General features: G+C 43.8%; 1 protein-coding gene across 2 annotated transcripts in view; it reads right to left on the reverse strand.

Moving 5' to 3' along the window:
• Positions 1-10,142, reverse strand: part of PLCB2 (phospholipase C beta 2) — a 55,088-nt gene extending 44,946 nt beyond the window's left edge. For both annotated transcript variants that reach the window (XM_081886487.1, XM_081886490.1), the window contains exons 1-2: positions 9,767-10,142; positions 4,854-4,931 (exon numbers count right to left, since the gene is read on the reverse strand). In XM_081886487.1, coding sequence (XP_081742613.1) covers positions 4,854-4,931; positions 9,767-9,850 — 162 coding nt within the window. In that variant the 5' untranslated portion in view covers positions 9,851-10,142. The remainder of the gene's footprint in view (positions 1-4,853; positions 4,932-9,766) is intronic.
• Between the last annotated feature and the right edge of the window lie 17,228 nt (positions 10,143-27,370).

Consider the following 27,370-nt stretch of genomic DNA (forward strand, 5'->3'; position numbering starts at 1 on the left):
CACTCTGCCTTGTTGCCAAACGAAACCTCCGCCACCCTATCTGGTTAGCAGACTTATTGATAGCAGAGTTAGCCCTTACGTTACAAACTGAATGATCCCTGCTGTTGGACTTCTACCACTTCTAGTCTTCCAAGAGGAAGTGAAACCTGACAAATTGTCAACCTCCTGACATAGTTCTACTGTGCATAGTTACTGCTATTGTCGTATTCTCAAGCTTCAGTTACTCCTGTGATTAAGAGAAGGAAGCAGCTCCAAACCACAGTATCATACTTAACTAGAAAGCAGAACTAAACGATCAGAGGCTCTCAGTGCCCACTGGCCTGCTCTATCTCACTGCGTTTTCAGTTTTCATGGAGGAGAAGGAGACAGATGGCCTTCCTTTTCATGTGGATTATTGCTCCGCTTACCAAACATCCTTACACTGGGCTGGTTCATGCATATCACTTGGAGCCACAGTTAAGCCTAACTGGTTTAGGAATAAATGTGGAGTGTGCTGGTGTATGGAGCTAGAATTACAGGTGATTGTTCCTCTTCATGCTGCTTCTGTGCTCACAGGATCTAAGCCATAGTTTCGGCTAGTATTGTGTCCAAAGAGAAGTAGTACCACACTATTCTACCTCAGTCAGACTACAACTAGAGTACTGTGTCCAGTTCTGGGTGCCACAATTTAAGCTGGGATTGGTGCACAGAAGGGTGACCAAGATGATCAAGGGTCTGGAAACCAAGCTTTATGAGGAGCAGTTGAGGGAGTTTGGAATGGATGAGACTGAGAGGAGATATGAAAGCCATCTTCAAATATCTAAAGGGGTGTCACATGGAAGATGGAGCAAGCTTGTTTTCTCCTGCTCTAGAGGGTAGGTCTTAAAGCTACAGGACCGGTGGCTTCAAGTTAAAAGAAAGGAGATTCTGCCTAAACATTCAGAAGAACTTTCTGACAGTAAGAGCTATTTGACAGTAGAATGGTCTCTCTTAGAAGGTGGATGTTTTGAAGCAGAGGTTGAATGATCACCGGTCATGTGTGATCTTGTTGAGATTTCTGCATTGCAGCGGATTGGACTAGGTACTCAAGATCCTTTCCAATTGAACAATTCTATGATCCATTTGGTATCCACATACCAAAAATCCAGAAACCCATGGCAAGTTTTCAAGCTCCCCATAGGCATTTGGTTAGCAACTGTGAGAACAGCACACTAGATGCCATGAGACATTGGCCTAACCCAGCAGGCCCTTGTTATGTTCGGATGTTCCTTCTTTTCTCTGTTTTGACAAATCTGCAGGACAAATCTACCCCAGTCTCAAATCTTCAAGGCATATCTCCACGTAAGGCAACCTAGTGCTTCCATAAGTCCCAACTTTTACACAAGCAATGAACAACAAGTACATGCTTTGGCCAGGTGACAGTGGGAAGTGGCTCTTTGGAAGAGCTAAATTGGATGTGTCAAAGAGAAACTGAGACTAAGAGGATGCCTAAAGAACACGTCGCACCTCCAGCCGTTACAGAGATACTGGAGAACAGGATGCACAAGTACAGTACTTGGTGTTTTCTACCCCCTGCATGTTCAATTCCATGCAAATCAGGAGCAAAAGATTAAGAGCATCAGAAAGGTTACATGCAGAATTAATGTCTTGGATGTCCCTTCCAAGTGAGGAAGTGTGGCTCAATGAAAGAGCACATGGTTTGTGCTCAGAAAGTCCCAAGTTCCATCCTTGGCACCTCCAGTTAGAAAAGATCAGATAGCAGCTGATAGGAAACTTTTCTGCCAGTCAGGGTAGACAAAGCTTCCTATGAGGCTTAGAGGAACATCATAGATGATGTATAAGGTTGAGAGAAAAAGTGAGTTTGGAGGTTGCCTGCTGTAGAAGGAAGTGGTCAACAGGCATGGGATATTCAATGCTCCTTTATTATTACATTTCTATTCTGCCCTTCCACCCAAGAGAGTCCAGGACAGCTAACACCAACGTGGTGAAACAACACACCATTACAAATAAACATATTTAAAAACTTTGTGCATTTAATATAGGCTTTTAAAAAATGACCTGTGTCTAATATTTTAGAACATTACTGCATGAGAAAAGAATGTTCTCACACAATTAAGAATAAAATCATCACCATCACTTCCCATGAAGCATCTCCATACATAAAATAGTTAGCTTTCTAGTTTCCGCTCTCCATTGACTCACTGCTTTTCTCTAGAATTCCCCAGATGCACATGCTGGTCAGTCAGCAAATATAATTAATGCCCTTCTAGCTTGGAAGGGGCCAGAGCTCAGCAGCAGAACACCCTCCTTACATGCAGAAGTTGGGTGCCTGGTATCTCCAGATAAAAGGATGTCCAAGAGCAGAGCTGGGTCAGGGACCTCCATCATAAGTTCAAAACTTTGCATGATACAAAGATAGGTGTAATGCTATGGCTGCTTTTTCTGAAGCCTCCAAGAAGAGCCCATCTGGAGTTAGAATAAAGGGGATCATTCCCATTTTTCTTCTGCCACCAAGCTGTCCCCCCCCCCACAACCATATGTGCAAACATTTGCTTAGAACCCCACATGAATGGAGCTGGAGTTGAAAACCACAGCTGCGTAGGAAGCAGCTGCCTCACAAAGAGTCAGATTGTTGGTCCAGCTACCCCAGGGTCACCTACACTGACTCGCAGTGACTCTCTAGGGTTCCAGACAGGGGTCTCTCCCTGTCCTATCTCGAGATGCCGGGGATTGAACTTGAGACCTTGTCCATGCAAAGCAAATGCTTTGCGTGGCGATACCCGCCCCCCCCCACAGGTGAAATAAATAAAGACACAGGACACCAGAATTAAGGTTGATGGGCGAAAATGGCCACAACTTTATTGATTACAGGTAAGAGCGGTATTGGCCTTAGGCATTGGCCCCTAACAGACTATCCGGTCTAACCGGGGAGGGTTAAACACCAACAGGGGGAGACCCCAGATGTACATCCGTAGGTGCTCCCCAAGGGGTTACCGCTCGGGAGCGAGCTTTAGGCCCTAGCCTCCGTAGGTTTCGGACAAGGCGACACCCCCCGGAGTCCTTTAACGAACTACCCTCCAAGCATTGGGGGAGGTGATGGCGATCCTCCCCCCCGACCTCATTTGCATAACAATACCCCTGGCCAATGCCTAACCGCCAAAACCAAAGAGTTGTGACGTTTTGCTACGAGGTAGGCGAAGAAACCAAGTGGCTTCAAAATCAGCCAATTAGCCAAATGGAAAAATTCCTACCAGGCCCCTTGCGGCGACCAGCCGAAGCCCATAGCAAAGTCCGAATGCCTGCCTAAAGGGTGGGTGGGTGGGAAACCGCGGCTGCTGCAGAGAGAGAAAGGGGGCGAGCGCGGGCCACCCCAACCTTAAGTGCCCCTGGTAGCCCCGCCCCCAGCACCAGCCGATTGGCTGGCGCTGCTATGCATGAATATTGAAGAGACCTTGAATCCCACGGGGCTGGACCAGCCCCGCGATAGTGTGGGCGGGGGGCTCACGCCCGCAACCCCCCCCCCCCTCCGTAGCTCGGGAGTGGCTTTACTACCAAGATACAGCCAGCAGAGAAAAAAGTAAGCGCACCTTCACCCTCTCCCCACTTCTTGCTTCATCACTCACAATGGGTTCCTCTCAAAGCTGCTCTCCTTCAGAAAAAGGTGAGGCACGAGGGCTGTGTGCTTCACACATTTGCATTTAAGACATAGTTTGCTCCCTAAATCAGAGAAGATGTCTGGGACTGGGTTAGATAGCTTGACGGAATGGTCTTATTTAGGAGATGGGAGCTTCATAGATGGGACCTATGTGCTTTGCCCTTCAAAGACTCAAACCCAACGACAACTACCGGTAATGGTTCCTCACCATCCTGGGGGGAGGGGGAGTGACAAGTGGGGTCCCAAAGGGTTCAGCCCTGGGCCTGTTGTTGTTCAACAGCTTTATAAACTACATGGATAAAGGATTTCAGGGGACGCTCATCAAATTTTCAGATGACATCAAACTAAGAGGGTAGCTAATGCTGCAGAAGACAGAGTCGGGATCCAAGATTACCTTTACAGATTGGAGAACCAGGCCAAAACTAACAAAATGAATTTCAATAGTGACAAATGAAAGTTTCTACACTTAGGCAGGAATAACCACCTGCACAAATGTAAGATGGGGGACACCTGGTTTGCCGGTAGTACGTGTGAAAAGGATCTAGGTAGACCACAAGCTTAACATGAGTTAACAGTGTGATGTGGCGGGGGTGGGGGAGCTAATGGTATTCTAGGCTGCATCAACAGAAGTATAGTGTAGAGGTCAAGGGAAGTAATAGTACCACTCTATTCTGCCTTGGTCAGAACACACCTGGAGTACTATGTCCAATTCTGGGCACCACAATTTAAGAAGGATCCTGACTAGTTGGAACGTATGCAGAGGAGGGCAAGCAAGATGATCAAGGGTCTGGAAACTAAGTCTTATGAGGAATGGTTGAGGGAACTGGGTATATTTAGCCTGGATAAGAGGAGACTGACAGGTGATATGGGGGCCATCAAATATCTAAAGGGCTATAGGAACAAGCTTGTTTTCTCTGGTTCCAGAGAACCGAAATCAATGGATTCAAGTTACAAGAAAGGAGATTCCAACTAAACTTAAGGAAGAACTTTCTGACAGTAAGAGTTGTTTGACAGTGGAACAGTCTCCCTTGGAAGATAGTGGACTCTTCTACCTTAGAGATTTCTAACCTGAGGTTGGTCATGTGTCATGAATGCTTTAGTTGAGATTCCTGCATTGAAGGGGGTTGGACTAGATGACACTCTATAATTCTATGGTTCTATGACTCTGGTATCTTTTGACATCAACATCTCCAATTAAAGACTGAGGATCAGGACTTACCTTACTCTGCAAAGTCCAATAGAGATAAAAGCCCTTTGGGTCTACCCGCAGAATCACAGGAGAGGCAGTTGCTGTATCCTGACAAAACCAGAAAAACAGGTTTGTTTGTTTGTTTGTTTGTTATTTGTATTTATTAGTCACCTTTTTGCACTCGAGTGCATCAAAGCAAGTTATACTATAAAAGAAAACAATGAAGGCCATACAGTAAATAGCTCAGAAACCGTCATTTATGTGTTCTAATATATCTGTGAGGGAGAGGAAATGTCACTTCAGCTGCGTGAGATGGGCTGGATGACATATATTTAGGGTAGGGGATGCCAACATTTTACCTGTTGGCAGGGCCTTGCAGAGCCAGGCAGAGGCCTGGCCCAGGTAGATAATGTGCCCCGCCCCGCGCCTCCGTGTTCGCCCCAGTGCATCCCCTGCGATTGTGAATATGCTGACAGAGGCCCCCTTTGGAATCGAAGGCCCGGGCCAAATGGCCCATATGGCTCCCCCTCTCTCTGGGCCTGCCTGTCGGACTCCAACTCCCATCAGCCCCAGACAGCGTGGTCAATGGCAAGGGATGATGGGAGTTGGAGTCCATCAACATCTGGATGCCTCCATGTTAGCTGCTATTATTATGGTTATGGTTAAGATTATGATTGATTTAAGGTTTTCCCCTATGCTATCATTTAAGTTGACTTCTATCCACATATACCGTATTTAGGAATTGCTGTATGGTGAATAGAGGAATGTATCCCATGTTAAATCAGTACAAACTTTTCTACAGCTGAGTGGAATTCTTGTGGTGCCCTTATTCCTGCCCATTCTGTCACCCCACTTTCTTCATTAGCGGGATTTTCAGAGAGAGGAGAGAGAGAGAGAGAGAGAGAGAGAGAGAGAGAGAGAGAGAGAGAGAGAGATTGAGGGAGAGGGTTTTAAAGCATGGGGTAGAACTTCATAAAAAGTTTGTTCTGGATTCCAAAATTGAAGTGGCTATTTTTTAAATAGGAGTTTATTAGTTGCTATTTTACTATGTAATAATGACTTCCACTTTCTTCTCAAGATCTGATGTGAATGAGCTGCTACCTTGGCTACAATTCCCTTTTATTCATCTCAGAGCATCTGGAGGAGAAAGTGGAAGTCAAACTGTCACACTTGTCTAAAAGAAGAGATCCTGAAGTCTTAATCCAATTCATGGGACTTTTAGTGGGGTAGATTTGCTGCAGCTTCTGTTTTCTGTGGTTTTACTGCTTTGTTTTTGCAGTTTTATTGTATTTGGTTAAACTAACTACTCAGTCAGCATTTGGATGTCTTTGACAGCAAACACCTTGATTTGGAAATGGGGAAGGAGTGGAAATTAATACGATAGAGGTGACAGCTGTGCCCGCCTTGTTTTGTGTGATCAGCCTTGTTCTACATCATACAAGACTCTGAGCTGGTTTTAGTTCTTAAAATATCTATGACACTCAGATGTACTGAGCTGCACCGCACCACACAGAATGAAGACCATGATGAAGCCTGCCCTTAAGAGCTTTCTGTTTCACCATTAAAGCCATAGCTACATGGTCTATCTCCAAGTGACATACAGTATCTCCACTTACAGAAAACTTGTGCCTGCTGAGTCAGCTGACAGTAACAACCGACACAGCTGTTACCTGAGGGGGCAGCAGTGGCGTAGCGTGGGCGGTGCCGGGGGGGCCGGCCACACCGGGCACAACATCTGGGGGTTAGGGTTAGGATGCGCAAATCCAGGGGTTAGGGGGTGCAAATTACTTGCCTTGCCCCGGGTGGTGACAACCCACACTACGCCACTGGGGGGCAGCCAGGTGATAGATTCCTTCATGACTGATTCAGCACTTTAGCATCCGAGCTGGAAAGGCTGCTGAAGGAAAAGCTATCAAATAGTGCAAGCATTGTGTACTATACTCCTGCCTCTGGATTTTGCCACCCACAGTGGCTTGGGATATTACACTGTTAATAAGAAACTTCTGCTTGACAATTCAAGAGCAATGATAATATAAAATGTAAAGGGACCCCTGACAGTTAAGTCCAGTCGCGAACGACTCTGGGGTTGCAGCACTCATCTCGCCTTACAGGCCGAGGGAGCCGGTGTTTGTCCACTTCCGCAGACAATTGTTCCGGGTCATGTGGCCAGCATGCCTAAGCCACTTCTGGAGAAGCCAGAGCAGCACACAGAAACAGTGTTTACCTTCCCATCGGAGCGGTACCTATTTATCTACTTGTACTGCATGCTTTGGAACTGCTAGGTTGGCAGGAGCTGGGACCGAACAATGGGAGCTCACCCCGTCGCGGGGCCTCGAACTGCGACCTTCTGATCAGCAAGTCCAAGCGGCACAGTGGTTTAAACCACAGCGCCACCCACATCCCAAATGATAATATAAAGGTCCTCAATAACATTTTTTTAAAACCCTCTATAATTAGTTAATGTCATCCAAAGGTATCTCCTTAATTAACATACGTGAAGCCATATAATCTACACCAGTTTTTTTAAAAAAACAAACAAACACCAAAACAAAACAGGAAGGAGTGCATTTGGGCATCAAAACACAATGGGGAAACATTTTTCTGGTTTGACCTGAATTCCAACACAGGAAATGAATATTGTCACCAATGCGGGACAATATTCTATACAGCTGAAGCCCTAAAAGCAGGGGCAGGGAAGCATTTTCAGCCCAAGGGCCACATTTCCTTCTTTGCTTCCTCCAGAGGGCCACGTGATAATGGTGGGTGGGACCAGAGGCAAAAGGGAGTGGAGCGATGGATGTAAACTTTGCCGCTGTATATTTCTAAACGTTCTCACACACCTCTCTGTATCTTCTATCCAGATAAGCAAGAGGCATTGTTAGAGTTTAAGGACACATTCCAGCCAGGCCAAAAACACTTAAGAGTGCGCAGTAGGTCCAGTGAAGTTTGTGGGGCTAGCTGGTGAGAGACCTAAGGGCCAAAAACAGATGGCTGCAGGGCTATATTTGGCCCCTGGACTGGAGGTTCACCAACCCTGCTCTAAAGGAAACACAGGTTAATGATGGAATTACCCCGGTGCCAAACTGAAGGCCTCCAAAAGGACAGAAGATGAGCCTGCTGGAAGAAGCCAGTGGTCCGTCTAGTCCAGCATCCTGTTCTTACAGTGGCTGAATGTGAGCACAAGATAACTCTCCCCACCAGTGATTCCAGCAACTGGTATTCAATGGTACCTCAGGTTAAGTACTTAATTCGTTCCAGAGATCCGTTCTTAACCTGAAACTGTTCTTAACCTGAAGCACCATTTTAGCTAATGGGGCCTCCTGCTGCTGCTGCGCCGCCAGAGCACGATTTCTGTTCTCATCCTGAAGCAAAGTTCTTAACCCAAGGTAATATTTCTGGGTAGCGGAGTCTGTAACCTGAAGCGTATGTAACCTGAGGTACCACTGTAGTTTATCAGCTAACCATTTATCAACCAACCAATCAACCCCTCTTTCCAGGGAACTCTGAGAATTGTAGCTCTGAAAGCGGAATAGGGACTCTTTCTCTCAGCACCCTTAACAAACTGCAGTTCCCAAGATTCTTTAGGGGAAACCATGAGTGTTTAAGTGGTATCCTAGTGCTTTAAATGTATGGTGCCTCTGTACCCTACAAAACTCTCTTGTTATCTTGTATGGTCAGTGGGCAGGTGGGAGCATTCTCTCTTCCTTACCCCCCCCCCCTTAGCAGAGTCTGTAACCTGAAGCGTATGTAACCTGAGGTACCACTGTACTGCCTTTGATAGTGGAAACCCGTTGATGGCCTTCTCCTCCATGAATTTATCTAACCCTCTGTTAAAGACCTTTCATAGTTTGGGGACATCACCAAAGCATGCTAGGCTTACTGCACATAAAGTGGCCCAATGACATCCCCACATCATGTCGCTTTCTGCACAAAGGTTATGAGATGCTGCAGAGCCTTAGAGTACATGGACCTGCGGAAGAACCACAGTGGCCTCTGTATTTGCCAATATTCTTCATTTGAAACATGCAGTTGTTTCCTATTCACTCAAAGACCGATATTAATCATAGATCAACACGGTGAATTTGTCATTTGTGCCAGATAATGCAGCGTATACGAAGACTGTGGTTGACTTACTTTTGAAAGATCTCACAGATAATTGGATGAATTTGCAGAACCGCGGCCTCTTTAATGTTATTCTTCCCAGGGCAGATTCACGTTTATCACTTGTTATTTACAGAACTGTCAAAACTTACATTTGTTTTGACTGGCTGGTGATCAGCTCTTTCGTATGAACATGGCCTGTTGCTCTTTGTTCAATGTTGTTATATTTATAGTTATTTATTTGATATATGATTTACTTGGGGTATTCAACAGATTAAGCTTGAAGAATGAAGAAGATGATAGATATTAAATGAAGAAGATGATAGACGATAGATGATAGATAGATAGATATAGATGATAGATAGATAGATAGATGATAGATAGATAGATAGATAGATAGATAGATAGATAGATAGATAGATAGATGATAGATAGATAGATGATAGATAGATAGATGATAGATAGATAGATAGATTAGATAGATAGATAGATAGATAGATAGATAGATAGATAGATAGATGATAGATACTATTCCTCCACACTTCATAGCAGTGCCTTCCATAGGATGGCTGGAATATAATAATAATAATATCTCACATGCACAATAAAAATGCAGGAGTGGGCCCATTACAACTTTATAATTACTTTGCAATGTTTTCCTCTTTTTTACTCATCACTCCTTGCTTCCCCCTAAATCTTACCACATGCAAACATTCATTTATTGCCCTCAACCACAGAAGGAGAGATTTACTCACACAGTTGGGTAGTTATGTCTAGAACCCTTCCACTTCCTGCTTCTCAAGAGCCCCAAACCAGGGTGAATTAAAAACCATGGTACTCACATCATCCCACTTGATAAAGCGTTCACCTCTGGACATGTACTCCTTCACCTCAGGGGGGGTCAAAATAGGGGTAAGCACTGACATCTTGGCATTCAGGTCCTGGCTTGTAGGACTCTTGTTCTCAGCTGCCGCCTCCTTCCTGTCTCTCTAGATCTCCTCACATAACGCTCTCCGTTGCTTCAGGAGCCAGAGATGCTTTATAGGCCAGAGAAAACACCAGGATGGCTCCACAAACTGAAAGCAGAGACGCTGATCTGCATGGCAAATTATCAGCTTTCCAGAAGAAACAGGTGAGCTCTGGGAAGCCAACAGCCCAGAGAATGTGGGGTGGGCAGGCGGAGTTGATTAGCAGGCTGTTCCTTGCAGAAACCCACAAGCAAGGGCTTCCTGTTATGAACTTCCTCATAAGTGCTTCTGCTTCCCTCCTCTCCACTTTACAGTTGATTCATAAAGTATTTCAAAAGGGCTTGAAGGATTTCAGAGTTCCTTTTCAAAGCTGTTGTTTTGGTAACGTTTCCTCCCTAAAAAGCTAAGGGAGTGGTATTATCTGCACAACACAAACACGCGCACAGCTATGCCTGGAAACTTAGGGGTGGGTGTGGGGTGGGGACTTGTTGGTACCAAAATATCTCACTAGCAGTGAGAACTATTTGGGGTAAAACAAAGTCTTTTCACAAATGACACTAAAGAATGGTAGCTAAAACTATGTTTCAGAGTATGGGAGGCCCACATGGACAAGAATGTACAACTGAATTTTTAAAAAATGGCTCTCTATTCTGCTTTCAATATTATATGGACAGGGTCACCGCTAGACATTTCACTGCCGGTGGCACAGTAGGAAATGGTGCCCCCTCCCCAACCCAAAGTCAAGGTGCGTAGTATCTAAGGTCAACCAAGTTATGTTAGCATCTGAGGTAGAACATCCCACAAACACCCCTCCTCCATGGTAGCAAAATACAGTGATAATAAATTAGGCAGCAAACCATTTGCTGTCTTTCCATGGCACCCAAAATCTGCTGCCCGAGGCAGCTGTCTTGCTCTGCCTAATGGTTGGGTTGGCCCTGTTTATGAACAATATCTAACAGACAGAATAAGCATAACCCCAGTGACCTAGAAGTAACTCCCATTGAACTTAATGAGATTTTCTTCTGAGCAGATAGGTATATCTTTGCATTATGAATCCCTGTATTGCTCATTGTTGCAAGGGTCCAGACATCATCATCATCATCATATTATTATTATTATTATTATTATTATTATTATTATTATTTCTCAAAGGTAATGCTTCTTTTATACAGTGTATCTGAAAAAGTGTGCATGCATACGAAAGGTCATACCAATAACAAACTTAGTTGGTTTCTAAGGTGCTACTGGAAGGAATTTTTTTATTTTGTTTCGACTGTGGCAGACCAGCACGGCTACCTATCTGTAACTTCTCTGTATTGTTCCAGTTTTAGCATATGTGCTTTTATTGTGATATTGCATTTTCCCAGCTATCAAATGGCCACATTTTGCAGTGTGAACTGTGTGTGCTTTAAGGCAACCTATTTCTATTACGCATTCATCCTGATTTAGTTGCAGAGATTAGACTAAAGCCAGCTATTTAACAAGAGTCAACCTGATTTGTTTGTAGGGAGGTTAAATGATGTTGCATCAGAGCAAGAGTTATCCCACACTTTCCAGTAAATTTTCCCATCACTTCCTGATCACAGAAAAGTTGCACAAGACCTTCAGATCCATATTAATTGTGTGACCTGGTACTTTCATGGTAATTACAAAATGTAATTTGAAAACGAATTCATGACAGTTTCTTACCCTTTAAAATCATCTACCATCTGGGACATGCTGCCTCATCTGGCCTAATGTCTAAGCCATCCTAAGTGTAGCCTGGAATATTTCCAGTGCAATGTTTTATGCACTGGCAGAACACATTGCGGTGACTAAACAGCAGGAGAGAGGAGCAAACTGCATCAAAAGGAAGCATGTAAAAACATTTTGCCTTTTTGACTACAGCAAACAGGAGGTTTGCTCAAACCGCCAACTTGCTATCTAAGTGATTTCCATATACAAACTGAGATTTCATAAAAATCCTCCCTTATGCAAAAGTGTTATTTTACCCATTGTGAGTGTGAGAAAATGAGGATGAAACTGCCACACATCTTTCAATCACTTTTTATGAAACCTGGTAGCATAATCACACACACAAATATATCAGAACAGTTTACAACAATTATACACAAAACTAAACAATATAAATATCTTAAAGTCAGAGATTAGCTGTTATGCTTTAGCTGTATAGTATAGTGAAAACTGGGCTGTATCTGGAGGAAACAGTTTTAAGAGTCTATGGCACAGCTCTGAATATTGCTGATTCATTTATTTGTGGGAAATCATTGCAACATTAACAATATAGGGAGGTTTCTCTGTCCATTCTCTGGCTATAATCAGAAGCAAAAGACCAATCACCGTCTGGAACATTTTATAACACTTGGCTCCTAAAGGCCAGTTCACACAGAAATGTTCCTCTGGAGTCACTGTAAACCTTTCTCCCATCTGCAGTTCCTCTCTCTTTTTCAGGGCTGGTCCAAGACCTTTCGCTGCCTGAGGTGAAAGACAAGATGGTGTTTCCTCTCAATTCTTCATACAGAAGCTGGCAGAAAGGTACTTGAATGTTACTTCAACATGGGTGAGGGGGGAAAGCAAGCTAGATTAGGAGAGGTGCAGCAGCACAAATAAGCTCTTGTGGCTGCTTGTATTAGCTGTAAAAAATGCACTACTGACCTTGAAACTCAGAAGGAAAGTTGGGCTTGCAACATACCCTGACCTACACACATTGCTTAGTTCCCCACCTGTGTTCAGGTGATGGGAATCTGGACCTACTTCCTCTTGTATAACTGAACTCTTAGGTTTCCCTTCTGCTGTGAGACAATTACAGTCTTAACCAATAGGAAGAGAAAGAAGAATTTGTGGAACCACGTAGAAAGGTTTGGATATGTTGAAATCCATGGGCATTGCACATTCCAAAATGCAGGAGTTGATCTGCCACATCTTGCCTATAATTAGTTTCCCCCCAGGAAGATTTCCGTTCAAAAGTCTTGCATTAGATGCGGTCCCTCTGAGGAGGGCTGCCAGGTTGCAGCGAGCCTTAACCTTAAATTCAACTGGAAAAGATTGTGGCATCCTAACGTTGAAAGGATTTATTGTGGAATAAACTGACATGGACTCATGACTCCTCCAGACAACCTTATAGAAAATGAAAGAGTCACCTTTCGAACACACTGTTGACAATTATTTCATAATACGAGAACTTGGGACCATCCAAATTGGTGGCCGTTGCTACTTCTAGAGGGAGCGAATTCTGTGGTTTAGTTATACACTGTGCAAAGAAGGACACACAAACGTGCGCACACCCAAACATATATCATTTTTATTAAATGTTCTGTTTTACAGTTTAGAATATTCATTGAAACAACCTTGAAATATCAATGACTTTCCTTCTTCTCTTTCCATGGTTCATTTTGCAAAACATAAACTCCTGCATATTTTACATAAAATAAAACATTCAGTATTCCATTATTACATCCATCAAAACTTATTTGCACTGTTGAATTTATTTTAATGCTGCCAATGTTTTCAGGTGTACATAATTCCCCCCATATATTCAATAAACATTTTCCAATCTTCTTTAAACCTATGCTCTTCTTGTTCTCTTATTCTATATGTTAAGTCTGCAAGCTGCACATATTCCATCAGTTTAAGTTGCCATTCTTCTTTAGTTGGGACTTTGCTCATTTTCCATTTGGGGGGGGGCTAACAAAACACGGGCCGCAGTAGTGGCATACATAAATAACCTTTGCTGACACCTAGGAATTTCTGTCTGGGTGATTCCCAACAAAAATGACTTTCTTTTGTCTGTCCCAACTCATTTCAACATTCAGCTTCATTGGATGGTCCCAAGTTCTAGTACTGTATTATGAAATAATTGTCAACAGTGAGTTCGAAAGGTGACTCTTTCATTTTCTATAAGGGTCTAATATAACTGCCCTGCTGGAATTATCACCCGTAAAGAAGGAGATGTGGTTCTACCCTCTCTCCTACTTGATGCTTGGGCTCCAGGTGTGGGAACATAGCAAAGGAAAGGAGCAGAGAGGAACAATGGCTGCTAAGGCATTCCCTGCCTTAGAGGTGCATTTAATGACAACACTTCTTCTGTACGTCACAAACTCATGTAGATTTTGGCCTCTCCCCTATGTTCTACAGTTATACCGGCAACACTCCCTTTTAATTCTCTCATTCAAAGTACAGTGGTACCTTGGCGTTTTTGACTGTAAGTGTTGCAATGAAGTACAGTGGTACCTCAGGTTACATATGCTTCAGGTTACAGACTCCGCTAACCCAGAAATATTACCTCAGGTTAAGAACTTTGCTTCAAGATGAGAACAGAAATCGTGCAGCAGCAGCGCAGTGGCAGCAGGAGGCCCCATTAGCTAAAGTGGTGCTTCTGGTTAAGAACAGTTTCAGGTTAAGAACAGACCTCTAGAACGAATTAAGTTTTTAACTCGAGGTACCACTGTATTCTGAGGATACCTGGCTAAATACCAAGTAAAACCTTCCCTTTTACGTTTTTTGATTTTCAACAGTTGCATGAAATATTGGCATCTAGTGGCTGACCTGTGAAATTACATACACTACCATGACAGCATATAACAGACTCTCCTAAGGTGCCAGGGTACAGGAAGTCCACATCTCTGTTCTGCAAGGGAGCCAACGCCTAGGGGCTGAGGTCACTTCGCCCCCCCATTGAATATTTGAGGAGGTTCTCCCCCCCAAAAAATTGATGGGCATTGCCATTCAAATGGTGTGTGTGCACCACATCTTGTGATCAATTATGTGGCCCCCTCCCCAATATTTTATTCAAGTTGGCACCCTTGCTGCACTGTACATACGCAGCCCAGAATTAATGCTGGGTTAGCATGACCTTACCTTTGCTTCTCATTGCCGACCTGAGAAATTCTAGGAAAGTGTATTTGCAGTGTATGGCCTTAAGCCAATGAGATGCTAAGCCAAAACGGCCCTACATATTTCCTAAACACTGCACTTTCACATATATAACCTCAATCTCCCTCTGCAATAGGCAATAAAATGCAAGACATTCATAGATGTTACTGGAAACAGAGGCCTCAGTTGTGCAGAACTGCATTGCTTTGTGCTCTACTCAACTTCTCCATCTTCTGTTGTAAAAACTATACCATTATTATTATTATTATTATTATTATTATTATTATTATTATTATTATTTCAATTTATATACCACACTTTATCAACCGATCCCACGGTGGTATACAACATTAAAAACTCATTACAGAACACCAATAATAAAAACATAATAAAAAGCATACTGTCAGACAGCCTAATAATAAAATAGTCATCATAACAGTAGTCCCCCACACTTTCACAGTTTTTAATATTATTACTATTACTCCCCCCCCCCTGACTGGACTCAAGGCAGTTTACCGATAAAAATGAAAACCACTCAAACACAGAGAAAACAATAATTGAAAAACTATTAAACATTGACAGAATTAAAACTATATACATATATAAAATCTATTTAAATGACACCAATAATTACAATTTATTAATTTTTTTAAAAAAGCATGGCACCAACTCTTTCATTAAAAGCTAGTTGGAACAAGAAAGTCTACACCTGCTGGAGAAAGGACAAAAAGCGAAATCATGTGCCATAGTCTCAGATTATTTAGGTGATTCTTGACTCTGCAGTCTCTAGTTTTATGAGGGGGGCTCTCTTTAGATCGTAGAGTGGATTGCTTCGCTCACTTCAAAATTTGATAACCCATGCCACATTTGGGAACTATCCTGCTTAGTTCTGCTGCGTGAAACACTGGACATCTACTCCAAAGCCCTGCCCTGATGTTGCCTCTACCTCAGATGCTTGCAAAAGTTGTTCCTTGTCTCTCCTAGACATAAAATGGCTCTCTGATATAACCTCTAATTCTCTAGATGTCTTTACCTCACTCAGTTTTTCTGATGGGCTGCTCGTGTTTCTTCCCATCTGGTAGCACTTGGCGGTATAACTGTAAGAAGGCGGTGTACTCCCTTAAAAGCTCTTATCACACTGTTTTTCAAATGGGTGTGAATCTTTCTGGTGCAAAGAACATCCATTTGCAGCTCCCTGCCTGCCCTGCTGGCGCTGCAGCTTCTTGCCACTATAAGAAAAAAACACTTGCTATAACAATCATTGAAAACAAAATTAAATTCTCCCATTTAAGAGAATGGATGACATTGGAGAATTCACATATTTTAGATTTAGAAGGTTATGATAATATTTTCGGTTGGCACACTTATTTATAGTATGAAAAGGTGAAAGTGCATAAAGGATTTACAAATCATATAACTAGGAAAAATCTGTAGAGTATGGGATAAATACAAAAATCAGATTTTAAAAAAGAATGGAAATGGTTTATTGAATATTTACAAACAAACTGTAAACAGATAAGAACACTGGCAGGATTATTGTAATAACCTGCAGTTTTATAAGAGTATACATTTAAAATAGATGAATAAATGATTAAGTTGTTAAGCTAATTTGGAATATGCAGAAAATATAAAAAATAAATTTAAGGCACCGCAGAAAGGGGGGGAGTCAAATTTTGAAATGTTAAAACGATTGTAAAATTATTGAAATGTATAAAATTGAAAATCATAAAAAATAAAAAAACATATAAATCAGGTTCTAAGAGAACTAGATAAACCATTAGGCAAGCATGCTATGCCATAGGAGCCTGGCCAAACCTGATACAGTGCAGAAGTGTAACTTTCTGGAATTTTTATATCTTTCTTCCCAAGCTGGGCTTTGTTAAAATCTCTTCATTTCATAACATGGTGGCAATTTCCATATCACAATGGATAAAGGTGTGACCATGCTCTCAGGTAGAGGAACGTTTAATATTGGTAGCTTGGCTGTCTTGAAGAGTGAGGTGCAGAAAAGACTTTTTTATGTATACAACAGCTGTCCAGATGCTATTAGCCCAGAGATGGCAAGAACATAAAGTCCCTACCAGAGAACAGCAAATCAAATTGTTGAACTATGCTGAAATGGCAGTTGACCAGAAAGCTCAGGAATCAAGAAGACCAGAACTTTAACAAAGAATGGGGGCAATTTATAATTTATCTTGGAGACCACTGTAAGCAGACAACAACAACAACAACAACAATTTATTGTTTATACCCTACCCATCTGGCTGGATTTCCCCAGCCACTCTAGGTGGCTTCCAACAAAATGTGTATTAAAAATACAATAAAATGAAAACCCTAGCAGGATTATAGTAACACTTGCAATGTAGCAAGTACTATGGAGACAATGGAATGATATAAAATATAGATTATTGGAAAAGATGCAGTAGAAAAGGTTTAATAATAGGACCCATGGAGGTGGGAAATCCAGAGATCCAGAGGAATCTGCAAATGTGGAAATGTATGATGGTATTGTTATAATTTTATACTTGTAAAACCAAATAAAAACTATTTCAAAAAAGAAAAAGAAGAAAAAAGAAGAAGAGCAAGGTGCTCTGTTCCTTTCTGATTCCACCATTCCTCCCTTATTTCTTTGGTCCATCTTCCTCTCTTGCAGTTGTGCAAATCTAGCATCCTGCCCTCTGTTGTAGATGGGACAGCAGAGCAGACGGAAAGACTAGGGCTGCAATCTTTTGCACATTTACCTGGGAGTAGGGATGGGAAATCAGCCCTGAGTGCTCACTGGAAGGACAGATCGTGAAGCTGAGGCTCCAATACTTTGGCCACCTCATGAGAAGACTCGACTCCCTGGAAAAGACCCTGATGTTGGGAAAGATTGAGGACACAAGGAGAAGGGGACGACAGAGGACGAGATGCTTGGACAGTGTTATCGAAGCTACAAACATGAGTCTGAACAAACTGCGGGAGGCAGTGGAAGACAGGAGTGCTTGGCGTGCTCTGGTCCATGGGGTCACGAAGAGTCGGACACGACTAAACGACTAAACAAGAACAGGGATGGGAGAGAAATTTGGCTGGGGTTTGGATTTTAATGCAAATTTCCTAATTCACACTCTCTGAAACAATAGGCGAACCGAAACAAATATATTTGCACTTCTCCAAATTTTGCAATGCAGTTCTGCAACCAAATCATGTGTACAAAAGCGGTGCATGTTAGGGGGAAGGGTGCATAAAAACACATACATTGGTGAAAATAGCACAAAAATGCATCATACGAGGCAAACGTGCTTGCAAAAAACGTTCATTGAACTAGAACGCTGATAAAATTTTATTAGGACTTTGAAAGAAAATTCACAAACTGTTGGTGAAATGTGGAAAAATGAACTGAAAACTCAGAAACTGGAATTGGCAGACCTGCCCCTTCCTGCCTGGAGAAAACCCCACTGAACGTAGTGGGATGGACTTCTGAGTAAATTTGGACAGGATTGCACTGCAATGGAGACTCAGGCTTCAGCAGCTACAGCTCCCTCATTTCTGGCATTATTGGTGTATTACTGGTAAACACGCCACCTCAGAATTGTAATCAACAAGACTATTCAGTAATGTAAACACTTTACAAAGTTTTCCCATGTTTGGCTCTGCATGGACGTAATTGCCACAGCATGTTTTTCATCTTGCTATTTTTCTCAGGGAAAATTTAGCCTTGAAAAGAGGTTAGTTTCATATTAGGTAACAATGCTGAGCAGAACAAACAGTGTAAAAAAAAAAAAGCAGTTATGCAGCAATTCTTTCTGAAAAGAATAACACCTCAGCAAAATAACATCTTGGTTGCATAAACCTTAATCACTTCCGTTGGGTTCCCTTGGGGACTGCTTTACAAAGTACCGTTTTAAGACACTGGATGATGAGTCACTTCTGTGTATGATAATATATGCAAATAGAGAGTCAGATTGATAAGTACACCCAATCACCTCCCTGCTCCATCTATGAGGAGCCGGTGAGCAGGTTTAGGAGCACCATGACACACGGTTCCATGTGGATGTGCCAGTGGCGTAGCGTGGGTTGTCAGCACCCGGGGCAAGGCAAGTAATTTGCACCCCCTAACCCGTGATTTGCGCCCCCTAACCCGTGGATTTGCGCCCCCTAACCCTAACCCCCAGATGTTGCACCCGGTGCGGCCGGCCCCCCCTGCACCCCCCACGCTACGCCACTGGGATGTGCACCTCATTCAGACAATGCCTTTGCCAAACACATCGAGCTTGTGAGTGGCGGCTGGATGTCTTGTGTCTTTGTAGCATGGATCACTACATCCAGCTTATGCTCAGTGGAACAGGTGGAACAATTCCCTTTTCTTGCTTAATATTTTGTGCTAACCCCAGTTCAGATATTATCAAATATTAGGGGGGAAAGGTAAAGGACCCCTGACAGTTAAGTCCAGTCACAAATGACTCTGGGGTGCAGGGCTCATCTTGCATTTCTGGCCGAGGGAGCCAACGTTTGTCCACAGACAGTTTTTCCGGGTCATGTGGCATGACTAAGCTGCTTCTGGCGAAACCAGGGCAGCGCACAGAAATGCCGTTTATCTTCCCGCCAGAGCGGTACCTATTTATCTACTTGCACTTTTGAACTGCTAGGTTGGCAGGAGCTGGGAATGAGCTACAGGAGCTCACCCTGTTGCAGGGATTCGAACCGCTGACCTTCCGACCAGCAAGCCCAAGGCTCAGTGGTTTACACCACAGCGCCACCCGCGTCCCTATTAGGAACCATGGTTCAAATATTATGAGCTCTAGCATGAGACCCACTCGTCTCAGGTAGTGGGCAGCAGAACAAGCAGAACAAGCACCACCACCTGCCCACCCCCCTGCAAAGCTGCCAGAACAAGCTGCTTCCCTTGCCAGCTACTGTTATGCCGCTTGAGCTGCCATTGCCAGCAGCTTCTTGACAAAGCTTCAAGAGACTTGTGGAGGCTTCTTTGCAAAACCTTCTGTAAAGTAGCAGCTACTGGTGCTAGGAGGTGCAGCCGCAAGAGGTTCTGCCTTGACACAGGGCAAAATAGGTTGGACCAACCCTGCAGACCAACCTGCTTCTGATTTACCATCTCCTTTATTCTCCAGTTTGCCATCTCCTTTATTCTCCAGTTGGGACGCAGTGGCACTGTGGTCTAAACCACTGAGCCTCTTGGGTTTGCTGATCGGAAGGTTTACTCAGAAGTCTGTCCTCATAGACAGCATAGGATTGAAGCCTGAAAAGTGTAAACCTATTCTGAGTGCAGTCACCTGCTTTTCCAGTACAAGCACTTTGCAGAGACAGGGAGAGGTCACTTTTTGCACATTTTGACATTTGTGAAGTGCACAACTGCTAAAAGTTTTGAAAGCCCAAGGGATTCCAAAAAGCTCTTTCGTTGTCAGACTGGGCAGTGCCCATGCTTTTCCTACCAAGAGGCTACTTCGTGCCTTTACTTTGGGGGAAATCTCCTCTGGAAAAATCTCTTTTGGCTTAGGACCAGGACCCCTAAAGGACGGCCGTGTCCCTTTCCACCCCCCACAACCCAGCTAGACCTACTGGAGAGGCTCTTCTTTCAAGCTACACCACATTGCCATATCCTGTTGTTTTCCTGTGTATTGGGGGGGGGGGGTTAAGGAAGAAAGAATGTTCCCACCTCACCTGCCCACTGACCATACAAGATAGAGAGTTTTGTAGGGTATAGAGGCACCATACATTTAAAGCACTAGGATACCACTTTAACAGTCATGGTTTCCCCTAAAGAATCTTGGAAACTGCAGTTTGTTAAGGGTGCTGAGAGAGAGTCCCTATTCTGCTTTCAGAGCTACAATTCTCAGAGTTCCCTGGAAAGAGGGGTTGATTGGTTGGTTGATAAACGGTTGGCTGATAAACTACAGTGGTACCTCAGGTTACATACGCTTCAGGTTACAGACTCCGCTACTCAGAAATATTACCTCGGGTTAAGAACTTTGCTTTAGGATGAGAACAAAAATCGTGCAGTGGTGGCGTAGCGGCAGCAGGAGGCCCCATTAGCTAAAGTGGTGCTTCAGGTTAAGAACAGTTTCAGGTTAAGAACGGACCTCCGGAACGAATTAAGTACTTAACCCAAGGTACCACTGTACTCTGAAAACTGTAGCCTTGTGAGAAGAATAGGTGTCTCCTAGCAACTCTCAGTACCCTTAACAAACTACAGTTGTCCGGATTCTTGCATGCAGCAGGAGCCATGATTATAATAGCCATGGCTATTATAAAATGGTATAATAGTGTTTTAAATATACAGGGAAGGTGTAGCCAGAGACTGTACTTTTTCCTGTGAGACACTGGGGGGGACTGCACTGTGTGAGAAAATATTTCCTTCAAGAAGCAATTATAAGCTAAAGTATAATGGGGTGTGGGAATCAGAGGGCAAAATGTGGTTTTATTTTATTTTTGCAGGAATAAATAAAACCAGAGAAGGAAGAGGATGAACATATTAAAAGAAAAATCCGTAGCGTTAGGGCAACCCCCGCCCCTCGCCTCAAAATTAAGCAGTGAAGGGTTGGTCCCAGTTCTGCAGTTGGAAAGAGGCTGAACTTGAAGGAACACAATGGGGTGAAAATTAGAAGGCACACAGCGTGACTTTAAGTCCGTGCGTAGTACAAGAATGAAGTGATTCTCTGTAAAGGCAGCGTATTTATAGCCAGTAAAAATGAGTGATCGCTGCTCAAGAGACTGTAATTACCCTTTGGAAGGCACACCACTGCCAGGGGCCAGCAATATGAATCCTGCGGCTGAGCTTCTATGAGCACAGAATAATTCCTACAGCAGTCTAGTCTGCATCCCTTTGCTGCATTTCAAGCTAGGTTAATGAGGGTAAAGGAACCCCTCAGGGGGTTCAAACTGCCTGCTTCTTTCGCTGCCAAAGACCCACAGTTGTTGAGCATTGCATGACCCCCAGAGCTCCATTCTAATAATGTGAAGACAGTTGGGTTCACAGTTCAGGACATCTTATTTATTTTTTAAAGGCAAGAGAAGTGTGTTGCTATTTTCTAGGTGATCTTTGTGTTAAGAACTGTCCAGGAATATCAGCGCCAGGGATTTACCTCAGCTTTGCCTTCACAAACTCCTAATCGTTAGGCTCTAACGGATGTGGAGGGTTCTTATTTAAAACCAAAACACACCCCTCTTATTTCTTCCATTTATGACCTCTTTTTCCTCCCAAGAACTCACCATGTCACTCTTGCTATTGTGTGTGTGAAGTCATGATGTCATGGCGCATGCACTGTGCGCAAACCGCCTGCCGCCTTGCCTCTGCTGACTGTCTGATGCTGCAGTGGAAGCGACTGGGCCAGGGCCTCTGCTTCTGCTGGGCCCACTATGGCCGTAGATGTGCTTGGGCACCCACAGTGGAAATTTTCTGGGAGCGGAGACACCCAGCCTCCCCCCCCCCAAAAAAAAATTGGCACCAGTGACTTATGCAATGCAAAAATCCCTTTCAATAAATTCTATGTATTTTCTTCTTTCTATGAATCTCAGCAACAAAATCCTTGGATTTGTTTGAAATTGTACTGTCAGTTCTTCCCACACGGTGTTTTGTAGTCTTTAACACAAAAATGATTTTTTGGGCTTTTGCTAGATTGACAACGATCCACACTGCCTGGGCAGAGACAGGAAGTTTCTGTCGGGGAGATGCTGTGTCTTGTTTGAGCAGGGATCTGTAAACTCTTGTACCATAGTAACCCAAGCTCAGTGCCATTTCTGTTTGTACCTGCGATCAATACCAAACCAAAGTCCAGGTTAGCAGCCTTTTCTATATCTCCAGTTCCATTTTCTCAATCGTAAAATATAGATTTATTTTTTTTAATGTTTTGCTTGCATATGCATGACTTTGAATACTTAAGTGCTGGTTTACTCTATTAGGTGGTTGAATTTCAGTCGTCGTCTGCACTATGCACTATCCCCAGTGGCGTAACGTGGGGGGCGCAGGGGGGGCCGGCCGCACCATCTGGGGGTTAGGGTTAGGGGGCGCAAATCCACGGGTTAGGGGGTGCAAATTACTTGCCTTGCCCCGGGTGCTGACAACCCACGCTATGCCACTGACTATCCCCATCCTTATAGTGTAAACTCAGTACCATAAGTACAGGTTACAACAGGACTCGGGGGTCAAATGCAGCTACCCAGGTCTCTATGCCTGACTCTCAGAACTCTCCCCAGGCTGCCTGGAATGTGTCATGGAACTCTGGTAGTATCTTTTGCTTGTGTGGCTGTAGGAAAGAGTGGGATATTTGAGTGTGTAGAAGCTAGCCTGCTCTACAATGGGGGCATTTAAATTTGTGGCCTCACCCACCACTGGCATGTGGTTCTTGTAAGGTTGCCCAGAAGGGAATGCAGCCTTGGGCTAAACAAATATTTTCTAGCCCCTGGCTTACAACAAGAGATTAAGAATGGATCAAATCTTCCATCCGACATAGGAAACTTAGTACATAAGCAAAACAATAATCCCAAGACACCAGATTAAAAACAGCTTAAAAATAAGGAACCACACCGCTATAACTCATCTTGCCAGCAGATCAAAAGCCTGCCAGAATAAAATCAATAAGACAGTGGAAGGTTGGAAGGGAAGGACCAGACTGACCTTCCAAGGTGGGGAGAGCCATAATTTAGACACAGAAACGGCCCTTTTCCAAATCCCAGCAAGTCACAACTCCCATCACTGCTGGGATGCAGAGAAGAGACTCCTCTGCAGATCACAAAAAACAGGCAGACATATATGAGAGAAGACATCACTCATGTGTCCTTGGTCCAAAGTACGGCCAACACCCTAAACTGTACCTGGAAACAATGGATGCTGGCATAGCTGGGTCAAGGGAAGGACTTAGGAGCTAGGAACTCAGAGCCAGAAGCAGAGAGCAAGACCAGGAGCAGAAGCATACAACACACCAGGACTCAGGTAGAACTTGATGCTCAAGAAAATCACCTCTGAGACAAGAAGCTCTCTGTGTAGGAGACAATAGACAACCTGGAAGGATCTTTACACAGTTACTGAAGTTATGTATATATCCACCCCCATCATTCTGCCCGGATGCTGAGGCCCAGCGCTGAGGGCCTTCTGGCGGTTCCCTCACTGCAAGAAGCAAAGCTACAGGGAACCAGGCAGAGGGCCTTCTCGGTAGTGGCACCCGCCCTGTGGAACGCCCTCCCATCAGATGTCAAAGCGATAAACAACTACCTGACATTCAGAAGACATCTGAAGGCAGCCCTGTTCAGGGAAGTTTTTAACGTGTGATATTTTACTGTATTTTTGGTTTCTATGGAAGCTGCCCAAAGTGGCTGGGGAGGCCCAGCCAGATGGGCAGGGTATAAATAATAAATTATTATTATTATTATTATTATTATTATTATTATTATTATTATTTACAGGGCTGTGGTGAACAGTTCCCGACAGATGACAGAGCAGTTGTTTTCAATTAGATCTCATTTGCTGCCACGTGGAGAGCACACTGCAGTAATCCAAAGTGAATGTAACTAAGCCATGCCCCATTTTGACCTTTTGGTAGGCCTCTTTCCCTTGTACTGCATCTTGTACAAAATCCATTGGTCTTGATGGCGCCCTAGGGCTGGTGCGCTCTCTCCCTCTCTTGTTTTTGCTGCAACGGACTGACCTGGCCAGGACAGGAGCTTGAGATATGCTGGGTTAGTGATGCCAGGCCTTGAAGAATTAAGCGCAAGCCCTGCTCCTTGCAACTTTTCATGGAGGGTACTGGCAGTCTGAAGCACAATCAGGGCCACCCTCTGGGCCCAGCCCTCAATGTCAGGCCACCAGAGGGCTAACCATGCCCCTGACATCTGTGTACTAAGTGTAGATGTCTTGTGAGATTGCCTTACCCCATATATGCCCACTTGACTGCTTTGATCTGCAGAACTGGCGCTGTTACAGGTGCCACATGATACTTGCAGCACCCACATTTTGGAACTCCCTGCCTTTTGACACCAGGCAGATTCAATTTACCTATTCCCAGCCTCTTGTCTGCAACCCATGTCCCCTGGACCTGCGTAGAAGAAAGGTTAATTGTGCTCATCATCCCCCACATGGTACCTTAGAGCTGCTGTTGGATAAACAAAGTTATTTTCAAAGCACATCTCCTTATCCAACTGAGTATATCACAAAGAGGCATCAATATAAGCACACATCCATTGATTTGCTGACAGCAAAGAGAAAAGCCAAAGCCCAACTGCCAGGGCAGCCAGACATCTTCTTAAGTCATTGATCCAGCTCTCCACCCTACAAGTTCTAAGGAAAACATCCTAGAGCTAAATCTCTGATTTCTGAAGTCTCTCTTTTTCTTTAGCTTTCCTTTTTTTACGTATATAAAAAAAGAACTAGAGGCTGATTCTCAGATGCTTTTTCTGTGTCACGGTTCCAGGGGTTCCAACAAACTCAGAGGGTGCTGCAGAAGCAGTTGAAACAAGAAAGTTACTGGCAGCTCTCAACAAAGGAAGAGGGATCTGTCACTTTCAACCCTTTCAGCAGGGAAATTTTGGGTCCCAAATTGCCTGGAAAACAAATGGAGAACATTCAGAACACAGGAGATCGGAGAGGAGTTGGGTGAATAAGTAAATAAATTAAATTAAATTAAATTAAAAACCGCTGACAGTGACAAAATAGAGGGGGACCTCTGGGGGCCATGAAAAACCTTGGGGGGCATGTAAGGCCCACAGGCCACATTAGGCACCCCTAATGTATTGCATCACGAAAATACTATCACCATACCAAATCTCCCACTGCTCAAAGCCATGCTCAAAGCCCAGCATCCTCATATATGCCTGATCCACTTTATTTCTTTAGGTTTCCCCATCAGCTGCTGAGCAACAGCAGAGCCTTTTAATGAGCGGTGCAATTTGGAAACCAGTAATTTCATATCCTGCTGGAGCTCCGATCAGCTGTTACTATATTGCAGAATAGCTGCATCTGTGACTGTGCTGCTCGTTCTCTTCCATTCAATAGCATTGCCCACTTAAGACAGATTTGCTGGGCTCCTGGGAACCGGAAGACCAATTCCCATTTAATAAGGATTTCCTTCACCAATAGCCAGCCAGAACACAAAGATGGGGAGTGTGTGTGTGTGTGTGTGTGTGTGAGAGAGAGAGAGAGAGAGAGAGAGAGAGAGAGAGAGAGAGAGATGATTTGTAAGACAAGAAGGAAACGTTGGAGGCTGAACATATGTAGGATAGTTATTCAAATAACAAGAATCTTAATAGTGGGGAAATCCCCCCTGCCCATTATTATTGCACTAATTTTTCATCCTACTTTCCTTAACATAAGGTTACCAGATGTCCCCGTTTCCCAGGGACAGCCCCCAGATTTACAAATCAGTCCCCATACAAAATCCATTGAAGTTGAAAAGTGTCTCCAGATTCATTGGAAAAAAAATCTGGTAACCTTACCTTAATATGAATGTGTGTTTAGGCATGCATTCACTTCCCCTTATGCATTTGTTTCTGTGTGGATTTTAATGTGGAGGAGAAATAGCATTCTGACAGCAAAAACTGTTCTGTTTTAGTCAGCCAACAATCCAAGCCTATAATGGCAAATTAGCCTCCCACAACTATGAAGTTGTGTGAAGCTGCAAAGCTACGTCTTCAGGACAGAGTGGCAATAACTGATTAAGGTGGCATACAGATTAGTCATTATGGATGGTATTCAATTAATGGACCTAACTTAGTCATGTTCACTCATTTCAGTGGAACTATTCTGTGTAGTTTAATACCAGCATATGGCTGCCACCCTGTGCGCAGTTACCTGGGAGTAAACCTCAGTGAGCTTATTGCAGTTTACATCTGAGCAGACATGCATTGGCTAGGCTAGGGTGACATAAAGATCTCCCATCATGATATGGGACCGAGGTGACTGAAAATATAAGGCTGTTCTTTAGAATGAGAGGTGTTAAGCAGCTATAACGGAAGATGCTCAAAAGGCCCTTTTCCAAAACATGTTTTGCTAGAGCAGGGGCTGCCAAAGTTGTGCCCAGGGGCACACATAGGCTTCCTCTGATGCCCACAGGGTCTTCTTCTCCCACTGAAATTAGACTTGAAATGTGCATTCTGTTGTCACCTATAGAATAGGTTGGTGTGTAGTTGGTTGCTCTGGGTGTGTGATGCCCACAAGATTTGCAAATGGGCCCAGAAAGGTTGGTCATTCCTGTATAAACAGAGGGTCACTTTGAGAAATGGCATGAACCGGAAGTCCAGGGTCCACCTCACCTGCAAAAAGGAACTGGTAGCCATTCACATGACAACAAGGGCCTCTCCTTAAATATGCTGCCCCCTTGCACCTGAGCTGACAACTGGGAAGTCAGAGGGCTTGATTAGAATTTAGGGCCACTAGCTGCTGACATGTGATACAGGGACTGTTTATGTAAATAAAGGTCCCTGAACTTATTTCAGCCATTTGCTTATACATGCTCAAAAGCCAAATCAATGGTTTGAAGTACAGTGGTACCTCGGGTTAAGAACTTAATTCGTTCCGGAGGTCCGTTCTTAACCTGAAACTGTTCTTAACCTGAAGCACCACTTTAGCTAAAGGGGCCTCCCACTGCTGCTGCGCCGCCACCCGATTTCTGTTCTCATCGT

The sequence above is a fragment of the Podarcis melisellensis genome (assembly GCF_964234715.1).
Source record: "Podarcis melisellensis genome assembly, chromosome: 1".
In the NCBI taxonomy this organism is placed as follows: Eukaryota; Metazoa; Chordata; class Lepidosauria; order Squamata; family Lacertidae; genus Podarcis; species Podarcis melisellensis.